The sequence below is a fragment of the Plecotus auritus genome, assembly GCF_963455305.1.
Source record: "Plecotus auritus genome assembly, chromosome: 8".
Taxonomy (NCBI): domain Eukaryota; kingdom Metazoa; phylum Chordata; class Mammalia; order Chiroptera; family Vespertilionidae; genus Plecotus; species Plecotus auritus.
In genome coordinates, this window is record NC_137782.1 from 60,878,424 (window position 1) to 60,890,185 (window position 11,762).

Genomic DNA, 11,762 nt, shown 5'->3' on the forward strand with positions numbered 1-11,762 from the left:
GCACACTTGCCAGGGCAGTGTTTTCTTTTTTAATGGATATCCAAAAGTTGTAAGAGTGCCTTTAGAAACCTGTCTTTAGTTTTCTGTGCTTCCTGTCAAATTGAGCGATTTATTAAAATTTCTGACAAAATCATGCCAAGTGTAACCTTATAAGAAGATTAAAAATCACAACAATTACTCTAATAATTTATTTTTACTTTTATTGATTTCAGAGAGGAAGGGAGAGGGGGAGAGAGATAGAAACATCAATGATGAGAGAGAATCATTGATTGGCTGCCTCCTGCACGCCCTTACTGGGGATCAAGCCCGCAACCCAGGCATGTGCCCTTGACCGGAATTGAACCTGGGACCCTTCAGTCTGCAGGCTGATGCTCTATCCACTGAACCAAACCAGCTAGAGCTATTTTGACATTTTAAAAAAAGCATTAGTTATATAATTTTCAGTGAACAAGTAGTTATAGAAATCATTTGCTATAAATAATTCCTAGTCTATGGTTTGAAAATTATTTAATCTGAAGGCCATTCTTGTATTGCTTCCCATTGTTCAGGTCTTTTTTCAGTAATTTAGGCAGTGTTTGATTGTTCAACATATTCTAGATATTCTCACTAAAGGCTAGTGACTTAGATTTGTTCCCTGCCTTTGGGGATTTGATGCAGTGACATGACTGATATCTTAACAATCTTAGGTTTATTCTGGATGGTAAATCAAATACATTGATTTAATTGAAGATTTTTCAGTCAGCTGCCTTCTTTCACCCCCTACTGGAGGTTGAGCCCACAACCCAGGCATGTGCCCTGACTGGGAATCAATGGGCCACCTTTTGGTGCATGGGATCATGCTCAACCAACTGAGCCACTCTGGCCAGACTCCACATGCTTATATTCTGGAAATTTAATATAAGAATTCTTACCTTAATGAAACCCATGCTTTATTTTCTAACTTGTCATAACAAATGACAAAATAATTTGAAATTTTTTTAATGACAAGAAAACAGGATTTTAAATATTCATATCTTGTTTCCAAGTCTCAGTTCTTGGTCAGACTTAAAAACACTTTAAAATAAGTTCTGGCAACCTCCAAATTAGTTTTGGTGACTTCATATTCCTCTGGCCATAATCTTGGGATCAGAAAGTCATGTAAAAAAAGTTTTTATTTTTGAACTTTTTATAGGGATTTATTAACATTTAAAATAGCATGGATTTCTGATGTCTATACATTTTTTCCCATTTTAGGAAAAAAAAGACAAATTGTGTTTTAATTTAAAGTTTATTGACAATGTTCCGTTCCTATGGTCATATCTTCAAGTTCCTTCAGTATACACCAGTTATATTTCTTCAACTCCTTGAGATGCCAATTTTGAGCACCTAGGACCCAGGTATACTTATATCCCAATATAACTTGGGCTGCGGATCCTGTTAGTTTTTGCCCATGTTTTATGATCATTTTCATATACTCAGCAAGGAACCCGAATGGCAAAGTGTTGCAGTTGAATCTCATGTTAATGAAAATTGGGTATTAAAGCTAAACAATTTCTATACTGTATGTTTCTGAAACTTTTGAACTTAAAGATAGCTTTTCAACACTGGCATTTTTTTTTACTATTCAGACCTGCTGCTATTTTCACTTGCTAGCAGCTTTCTCTTAACTTGCCTTTTAGTGTAGAAGCATTAAAATTATATGGGAAATATATTGGTAAAAATTCCCATTTTCTTTATTTTTAATGCTGACTAGATGCTTAGATTTTTCTGTATTACATAAATTATGGTAAACCCAATTAGATTTCATTCTTGCCTCAATAAATTTCCAGACAAGGTCATAAAACCAGATTTTAAAAAAATTAATCTTCTTGGCTGGACTTGACTCTCTAATACTAAAAGCACTTTTAAAAAGTATAAAGTTAGAATGGTATATTTTCCACTGGTGTTGCTCTTACTACTTCAGTTGGTAGATTAGTGAAAGTGTTTACAGCTGTTTGATACTACTATTGGAGGGATTACTATTTTTTCTAAAAGTTTAAAATGCTTATTCCCACTGTTAGAACAATAAATAGTTGACTATCCCAAGTACTTGGAATTGAATTCTCAAGATCAGGGTTTTCATGTATTTTCTGACCGGTGTGCTTCCCTTTCCCCATTTCCCATTATTCCCATGTGCAGACTAGTGTAGTGGAATGTATTTTAGTTGTGGAAGACTACTTAACTAGGAATAAGAAAAGAGAGGCATAAGTTTCCAAGGCAGGAGGAAAGAAGGCCCCCAAAGCCTTGCCAATGAGGAATGGGGAAGGGGGTTTGGCTGCCAGGTTTTACTATAAGTTCACTTTCACAAACCCTGCTACAGTAGTCCTCTTTTATTAATGCTCTCCTGACATTTACCCTGTTAGTTGAGGCTCTTCATTGTTCCTGCACTGAGCTGTAGAATTCTCTTTTGTTATAGATTTGCAAACAAGACTTTCTCAACAGACTGAAGGTGAGTTGAGCTTTTTTATTTGTCTTTGAAATAAATGTAAATATAGCAAGACATAATTCTTATTATATTTATAATTGTCTTTTATTTTGGATCCAGTTTTGTCAGAATGACTCATATTTATATTACATTACACACACAGCTATTTTGCTAATATATGTATGTTTTGGAAGGCCCAATCCAAACTATTATAGTTGCATGGATAAAAAATGAAAATGTTTGTGCTTTTTTAGCTTTAGCTTGCTTAGAAGTATTTTAAGCCTTTTATGCTTATTTTTTTGTGTAGTGATTGTTAGTTTTACATAGAAGTCAGAAAGTGATATTTGTCATTTAGATAGACAAATCTTTCAGAACATAGTTTGTCAACTTTAATATAAGATTAGGAGAAACTGGCTCTAACTCCAGTGATTTGTATATGTAGTACCAAGCAATGAGAATATTATCCAGAACAAAATTGCATGTAGATTTCAGAGATTGAAATGATTTATAAAGTGGGCTATTCTTGTTTTTAATGTCCATGTTAATATCTGCTATTTGATAGAGCCATTTGATATTGAGCAAATTCAGTATCCATCTTTTTTAGGCTATACTTAAAGTTGCTTAGGGAAATTATTCTATATGAGAAATATCTACCATGTTCTTTGATAGGAATTAAATGTATAATTTTTCCAGTAAATGAGGCAAGTATATTCAATCGTTTTATTTCTAGCAGATTTTAAAAAGGTGAACTAGATTTTTCTATTAACTATATTTCTCTGCTGAATTTATTGTGTTCTGCATTCTTCTAGGATGAGCTGGAATATTTCTATCATACACTTTCTAAATATTTTTCAGTATTCATAGTATATTGTCATAATTAATTGGAGGAAGTGGAAAAATTAAGTTCTCAATTATTTTGTAATGACCTAATTTTTCTTCCCAAGCATACTTCCATTTATTTATGATGAGGGTACACAGGGTTTTTGTTTTTAAGATACATGTTCACCTATCTTTTTTTGTTTGGTTGGTTTTCAAATATTTTTATTGATTTCAGAGAGAAAGGGGGAGAGAGAGAGAGAAACATCAATGACGAGAGAAGAATCATTGATTGGCCACCTCCTGCACGACCCTTAGTGGGATCGAGCCCACAACCTGGGCATGTTCCCTGACTGCGAGTCGAACGGTGAACTCCTGGTTCATGGGTTGATACTTAATAATTGAGTGACACCAGCCGGGCTGGCTTTACTTTTTAACTGTAATATTAACTGTATGGTTGCATCTTTAACTTTCCCCAATAGAGTTTGACATCTGTTGAGTCACTTTAATATGTAGCCTATTCTATCAGAAAAAAATTTATGATGTATTTCATGTGCAACCATAATTTTTATTCAGTGGAACATTTCTGATACTTTCTCAGGTGAATGTTTAATTATAATTTCTAATGCACTGTTTTATCCTTAGCTTTGTTGTTATGTATTGGAATGAAATTTGGTCAAATGTTATGATTACGGTGAGTTGTGTAATAGCTACTGTTAATGTTTTATAAATCACATGTAATCACATGTAGACAGTGGAGCAGCTGTCTTGGCCAGTGCTCTCACTTCAAACTTAAAACCAATAGGGTTTTAAATACTGACCTTAAATATCGGTGGTCAGTATTTTTTTATTTTTAATATAGTGAATATTTTAATCTTAGTGCTAGTCTATTTCTTATGCTAAAGCAGACATAATCATTTTTAAAAGATTAATCTGGTTTTGTAATAGAATTTATAATTCTAGGATATTAAATCTTAGATGCTTGGGTAGTTTTATGCATCTTATTTTTAAGACTTACTCCTTTTATAATGTTTGTGTTTTTTAGAAATATATAACTATATATTCATGGGTAGAATCCTAAGAAATACAATAGGGTCATACATTTATTTGGCATTTTATTTATTCATGTTAGAGGTGCAGGGGGTGGAGAGAAACATCCATTTGTTGTTCCACTAATTTATGCATTCCTTGGTTGCTTCTTTGCCCTGAACGGTGATGAAACCCACAACCTTGGCATATTGGGACTGAGCTACCTTCCAGGGCCTTATTTTGGAATTTTAAAGATCATATTTCTAAGTGTTTTTATGGGTTTTCAGAGAGAGAAGAAGGGAGAGAGATAGAGATAGAAACATTGATGAGAGAGAAATATCTTCAATCAGCTGCCCACTACTGGAGCCCCCAACCCAGGCATGTGCCCCCGCCAGTAATTGAACCGGTGACTCTCTTGGTCCTAGGTTGACGCTCAACTGCTGATTGACCCTGGCTGGGCCAAAAGATATATTCTTATTTCTCCCTGCTTCTCAGGGTATAAACTCAAGCAATTTTACAAAGTCAATGTTCAGTTTAATCCTTTGTCTTTCTGGATTGATTTGTGTTATTTGTATAATTTAAGTTCGATTACACATAAAGTTTAATTTCCCTTGTGAAAAATAAAACTCCCAACTTTCTCAAGAATGGCCACTTCAAATGATGACGCAGTTTTCTGGCAACTAATACGGAGTTCTGTTACATACTTTGATAGCCTTATTAAGTAAGGTAAATTAGTTAAGTGGCTGGCTTGACACTATACCCTAGTTTCATACTTTGGGTTTAGTGGTTTTTTTGTTTTGCTTTATTTTAATGCATTTTCCATGGAACTAATTGCCCCCCCTTCTTTTTTTTTAGCTTCAGCTTTAGCTGCAGCTGCCTCTGTTCAACCTCTTGCAACACAGTGTTTTCAACTCTCTAACATGTTTAACCCTCAAACGTAAGTAATGTTCAAGTTCAAACACTTAGGATGCTTCCATATATTTCATAGTTCAAATAGTGCAACACTTTTTATCCTTGTAGCACAATTATTATGGACATTGTTGGTTATTTGGATGTGTTTGTAATATTGGAATTGAAAGCCATGCAGATTTTATATTTCCCATTTATATCTAACTTTACTAAAGTTTGTGTCACTATTTATTTTGGTCACCAGCTTATACCAATTATGGGCTTTGATATTTTAAGCTTATTTCAGTCTAATAACAGAAAAGTATTTTTTTAAATTTTCTTTTGTTTAGGGCATGCTGTTAATTAGAAATATTTTCTACTTCCTAGCCAGTGATTAGAATGCCATTTATTAATGAGTCCACATCTTGGTGTGTGTTTTTGTTGTTGTTTTTTTGGTTCGGTAAATTTTTAAATCAGTCACTATTTTTGAGGAAATATGTTTCATACAACTTTAATAATTTATAACATGCTGTTGCATTAATATTAGTTCAGAGTTTACCATAGTCTTGGAGTCTTGTATTCTTCTGTTAGATTTGTCTATGAAATGGTGATAAAACTGTTGGTATAAGCATCATTTGTCAATAAATCATTTAAGTGACTTAAAAATTTATAACCTTCTTTAGAAATGTTTTATATCTTCTTTATTTCCTCCAGTGCCCTATACCTAACAGATTTTTTAAATTAAAAGAATGCATATTTTAAAATGTTTATATAGTGTTTAATAAAGCTTAATACTTTCTTACAGAGAAGAAGAAGTTGGATGGGATACAGAGATTAAGGATGATGTGATTGAAGAATGTAATAAACATGGAGGAGTTATTCATATTTATGTTGACAAAAATTCAGCTCAGGTATTTGCTCTTTTTTAATATATTTTTATTGATTTCAGAGAGGAAGGGAGAGGGAGATATAAAAACCTCAATGATGAGTGAGAATCACCAATCGGCTGTCTCCTGCACGCCCTCTACTGGGGATCGAGCCCACATCCCAAGCATGTGCCCTTTACCAGAATCAAACCCGGGACTCTTCTGTCTGCAGGCTGATGCTGTATCCACTGAGCCAAACCAGCTAGGGCTATTTGCTCTTTCTAATAAGCAAAAATGTTGCTCTCTTTGCCTTAAACTTTACAGATACTTGGGTCATATTATGATTAAACAATTACATAGTTAGAGAGCACTGAGTCTATCTGTAGGCCGCTTGAATAAACCTGTTCAAATGCGCATTGTTTAGGGTAATACTTTTTTTGGTTGTATTTTAGGGCAATGTGTATGTGAAGTGCCCATCAATTGCTGCAGCCATTGCTGCTGTAAATGCATTGCATGGCAGATGGTTTGCTGGTGAGTTTAATCTTTCTTTTTCTGAGTGATTATTAAGGCTCTAATTAATCTAAGTGAAGATATTAAACTACCAATATCTGTTTTCTTCAACAGGTAAAATGATAACAGCAGCATATGTACCTCTTCCAACTTATCACAACCTCTTTCCTGATTCTATGACAGCAACACAACTACTGGTCCCAAGTAGACGATGAAGGAAGATAATAGTCTCTTATGTACATAGCTCTTTTTCTTTTGAGAATTCATCTTGAGTTATCTTTTATTTAGATAAAAATAAAGAGGCAAGGGTCTACTGTCATTTGTATACAATTCCTGTTACCGTGAAAAAATAAAAATGTTAACAGGAATGCAGTGTGCTCGTTCTCCCTATATAGCAAATCCCACTGTATACAAAACTGTTCTCTTGTTCTGCCTTTTAAATGTACATGTAGAAAATTACATTAAGGATCTATAGAAATAGCTCTAGGGGAACAAATGTGCTTAATGTATAAAGGCAGACAGGGATATAATGTTTTTAATGTTTCATTTCAGAAGCCTAACTTTTTACACAACAGTTACATTTCACATTTTCACTAATGTTGATACTGGCTAATGGTTTAGCAGAGGTTTCTGAAATACACATTTAGTGTATGGAAATTCAAGACAGCTAAAGGGCTGCTTGATTAACATCTCATCTTGCACTCTGATCAATTGGCAAGAAAAGATTTCAAAATTACATTTCTGAATGGTATCTTTTCAATTAATGTATCTGTAAAAGTTTCTCTGTAAATATGTGTTCTAGTGTGTCTAAGATTCCAAACAAAATGATGCCTGCATTTCCTCAAGATGTTTAGTGAGTCTGGTAAGCAAAACAGTCTGAGGGAGAAATGGGAAATGCAGAAATAGGTTTTGTCTGGTTGCATATAATCTTTGCTCTTTTTAAGCTCTGTGAGCTCTGAAATATATTTTTGGGTTACTTCAGTGTGTTTGACAAGACAGCTTGATATTTCTATCAAACAAATGACTTTCATATTGCAACAATCTTTGTAAGAACCACTCAAATAAAATTCTCTTAAAAAGGCCACAAGAAATCTTCATTTTTGAAATGTTTTGAAGTCATAGAAACATGAAAATAGAATATTAGTTTCTTTGACTTTTAGTAGTTATTAGGTATTTGCCTCTGGAACAATTATTAGCCGAGTCTGGATAAATTCTTGCCCTCGAGTTGTCTCTGTACATTCCTGTATATTATTATCTCTTGCATTGTTCTTAACTTAGGGTAATGTATTAAAACTGATTTACAAAAAAGAAAACAAATTCATCCAGGCTTTAAACTTGGGCATTGTTAAGTTTCCTGTGTTGTCTGGACATCCTTGTGAAAAAATGCTTTACTATTTAAAGTAAATACTGAACAAAAATGGAGTAAGTTTAAACTGATTTCCCAAATTGATTCAAAGCATTTACTTTATTATGGAATTTTGAGCTTTAACTTGGGTAGTGAGCCATCACCATTTATACTCTGAACTCTGCTTCAAGTTGTGTATAGGTTTCACCTTTGGATACGTAATGTTGATCCTAATGGAACAATTATCATCTAATACTGATTTCCTTACCTCATTTCTGTTTCTGCTGCATTGATTTGTTAGTGTTGAGGCACAGGTTTTACACTATTTACTTAGATACCAAGTTATCTAATCAATTTAAGTATGGAGCCATCACAATTTTCTACCAACCCTTTTGGATGAGTTAGTCCAAAATTGCTTCAGTTAACCTGAAGTTTCAAGATTAAAGTTAACTTGATTTTTTTTAAACACTGGGTAGCAGTGTTTCTTGGGGCTAACTTATATGTGTGTTGTGGTGTTTTTTTTTGTTTTTTTTTTTCAAATTAGTCATAATTTTTAAATTCTTGAATCAAGACCTGGTTCTGTCAGGTTTCCTCATTCCAGCAAAGATGGCCATGGTTTAATAAAGGCAGCAAAATTCAGCTCTACCACAGAATGAAATTTGGGTTGTAAATGATTTTCAAAGCAAATGTCTTGAATAATGTGATACATAGAAAGTAACGCAAATTGCTATTTTGATTGAAATCCTTTAGACAGACATCTCACCTACTCTTTGGAAAATCTGTAACTGCTATTTGTATTCTGGTAGTAACCCTGATTTTGGCTGAATCTGAGAGTCCTACGTCCACAAAATATTTGAAGTCTAATTTCTTGTAAACATTCCCATTTACTATGAATCTACTTATCAAGGCAATTACAGCTGAACTGCGGTTTTCCAACTTAATTCGTTCTGGAAGACTAAGAAAACCAAAGCATTTTTTCCCCATCAGAAATAACGTAAACAATTAGTTTCAGACTCTCAAATGATCCCGTTTTAAACTTTAAAAAAAAATTTCATTGATTTTTAGCGGGGGGGGTGGGGGTGGGAGAGAGAGACGACCATGTGAGAGAAGGGAAACATCAATTGATTGCCTTCCATTGGACTGGTGATCAAACACAACCTGGGTATATGCCCTGACAAATAGAACCTGCATACTCCAATCATCTGAGCTACACCAGCCAGGGCATAACTTTTCTTAAATACAGTACATCTATAATGTACTGTTCAGACACTTTAAAGACAAAATTTAAGTTTACAAAAAGGAAATGTACAGTAAAAAAAAATATGAAAATTTAATAAGCAACAAAAAGAAAATATTCACAGCACAATTCCCTGAGATGTTAACAGTAGTAAACAGACTCATAGTCCTGTATTTTCTCCTTTTTCACCTCAGATACATGACTGAATCATAGACAGGTGGTTGTTGGATTGAGAAGCAAATTGTTCAAGTGAGATGGGAGATGTTTGAGAACTGAGGTTTGACCAATATAATTTTGTGGGGGGATGAGGATCAGTCTATACAATTTACATTCTCATTGATGACTGGTAAGATAATCATCGGATTCATTTAGTTGAAAAGCTACAAAAAGAGTCTGATAGTTTTTGTGTCACCATGGATAACTTTTTCTCATCAAGCCAGCAGGTATATCTGGACAACTTTTGAATGAACACTATTGAAAATAAAACACCCTTGCCTGGTTGGTGTTGCTAAACATACTAAAAAAAACCACCCTTTTGCATTGTGGCCTTGAGGAAATGAAATCTACCTGTAGCTTGTTTTTCACCTTTAAAACACTAATGATAGGGGACATAATGCAATGCTTTCGACAATAAAGATTTATATAAAAAATTAAAACGGTGATAAACCAACAAAAGGTTGAGTAATAAGGATTTACTAGAATCTATGAAAAGTTCCAGCCATGGAAAAATTTTCTAGCTTGTAGTTAACATACAGGTCTAGTGAAAAAGACAAACCTCAGCTCACCTCAGAAAATCTCTAAGCAAGCTGTATAATAGTCTGGAGTGAGAAGAAAAAAAAACAATGCCTCCAACACAGACTACTCAAAGTGTTTTTATTATAGTACATGGGCTGGGACTGATGGGATAGGGTAGATGTGGGCAACCATTGCCCTGATTAGCATCGGATGCCCATCCCGATAGCCATGAATGTGCCAAAGGTGCCGCCACTCTGCATCATGGTTTTCCCGATGCCGCCCATCAGCTCCCGACCCCGCATTCCAATCCTAAGAGGAGGAAACCAAGATGCGGCCAATTGGGAAAAATATTATATATGGAGAAATATTAACTGCCCTTTTCCAACGTGTGCTTCCAAGGATGAACCATGCACTCCAGAAGTCTAATAGGACATTAGCCCCTCCCACCCAGGATCAGTAATGACAAGTTGAAAAGGATCTATCAGAGACTAACTGCCTTTAGTTTCTGAAAGGCTGCAAATGCAGTGTCAAGTACATGGAAACCATTTTTTTTCCTGCTGGTTTTACCTTTCGAGTATGTATATATGATCCATAACAACAGCTGTCTTTTAGACGGTTTCCTAGTGTTAAAAGTGATTGTGGCCGAAACCTGTTTGGCTCAGTGGATAGAGCGTCGGCCTGCGGACTGAAGGGTCCGGGGTTCGATTCCGGTCAAGGGCATGTACCTTGGTTGCGGGCACATCCCCAGTGGGGTGTGTGCAGGAGGCAGCTGATCAATGTTTCTCTCTCATCGATGTTTCTAGCTCTCTATCCCTCTCCCTTCCTCTCTGTAAAATATCAATAAAATATATTTTTTTTAAAAAAGTGTGGAGTTATTTTACGGACTGTGTCAAAGTACAAAAGAATTGTGATAACAGAATCTAGCACAGTGATTGACACAAAAAATGCACAGTAAGTAGTAACTTTCAGTCTAAAAAAATGAGAATAGTCATTTATATGAGAATAGTCATATATGTGAAAATGACATTTACGGCGTAGAACTTATCTGCTTCATTTCTACATCTTGTTGGCTGTACAGTAAAACTGCTCAAATTTCCTGATGTGCAATTGGGAATAACGGCAACGACAGTAATAACCATTTACTGAGCACTTACTGTGTGCTAGATTCTGTGCTAAGTGTTTTCTGACTTGATCCTTACAACTCTATGAGGTAGATGTTACTGACTTCATTCTACACTTGAGGAAACCCAGGCTCAACTTGCCTAAGGTTACAGAACTAGTAAGCGCTGGAGAGGAGGGATTCCAACCTGTCCTTCCAGACTGAAGGTGGTTAGGAAACTGGTCTCGCTCAGAGGTCAGCGAGATTGGAAGGCGTTAGGTTCCATTCAGGCAGCAGGCCAAGTGAAGTGGGCGGGAAGGTCCGGTAGTCCCACCCCAGGTCATCACCGCGCCCCTCACCTGAGACAGGAAAACGTGCCGAAGAGCGCCCCGGCCGCCATGCCCACGGCGCAACCCATCACAAAGCCCATCTTCACACGGTCGAAGCAGCTTGGCTGGGACTGTCCATAGGGACCCACGGCCACCGGCATCTGTGGGGTTCGAAAATCAGGGAAATGCAGGCCTGACCGCCAGCCCGAGAGTCGGGCGGGGTCAGAGGAAAAGAGGTGGGGGAGCGGACCTAAGGGTTCGAGGAAGCTCGGGAAGGAAAATCAGCGTGTAACCCGATTCCACCACCCTCTTAGTGTTCCGACCCTCGAGTCCCCACCTCACCTCGCTCGCGGCCTCGGTCTTTCAGCTCTACGTCTCACACGGAACACAAGGCGGAGCACGCTGGTGGCCCGAGGAATCGCTTCCGGGGCGCAGAACAGTACTTCCGGGAGCCCGTAGCTAAGT

The 11,762-nt window shown here is 36.2% G+C and overlaps 2 protein-coding genes across 5 annotated transcripts in view; one reads left to right on the forward strand and one right to left on the reverse strand.

Moving 5' to 3' along the window:
• The window catches only part of RBM39 (RNA binding motif protein 39), a 29,400-nt gene extending 22,529 nt beyond the window's left edge, over window positions 1-6,871 (forward strand). For 2 of the 4 annotated variants that reach the window (XM_080686551.1, XM_080686553.1), the window contains 5 exons: window positions 2,417-2,467; window positions 5,144-5,225; window positions 5,982-6,087; window positions 6,495-6,573; window positions 6,667-6,871. In XM_080686551.1, coding sequence (XP_080542677.1) covers window positions 2,417-2,467; window positions 5,144-5,225; window positions 5,982-6,087; window positions 6,495-6,573; window positions 6,667-6,767 — 419 coding nt within the window. In that variant the 3' untranslated portion in view covers window positions 6,768-6,871. The remainder of the gene's footprint in view (window positions 1-2,416; window positions 2,468-5,143; window positions 5,226-5,981; window positions 6,088-6,494; window positions 6,574-6,666) is intronic. The other 2 variants (XM_080686552.1, XM_080686554.1) reach the window with 1 other exon arrangement.
• Window positions 6,872-9,986: 3,115 nt separating this feature from the next.
• Window positions 9,987-11,745, reverse strand: ROMO1 (reactive oxygen species modulator 1). The gene is made up of 3 exons (XM_080686556.1): window positions 11,640-11,745; window positions 11,328-11,458; window positions 9,987-10,178 (listed from the first exon to the last, which is right to left on the reverse strand). Exons 2-3 carry the CDS (start codon window positions 11,456-11,458, stop codon window positions 10,070-10,072), a joined length of 240 nt encoding a protein of 79 aa, XP_080542682.1. The 5' UTR covers window positions 11,640-11,745; the 3' UTR covers window positions 9,987-10,069.
• Window positions 11,746-11,762: the final 17 nt, after the last annotated feature.

What these genes read in the sequence shown, in the direction of transcription:
- ROMO1 (XM_080686556.1), bottom strand. Translation starts at nt 11,458, where the DNA reads ATGCCGGTGGCCGTGGGTCCCTATGGACAGTCCCAGCCAAGCTGCTTC. An exon ending in GGCACGTTTTCCTGTCTCAG is followed by an intron (nt 10,179 to 11,327) that starts GTGAGGGGCGCG and finishes TCCTCCTCTTAG; the next exon opens with GATTGGAATGCGGGGTCGGG.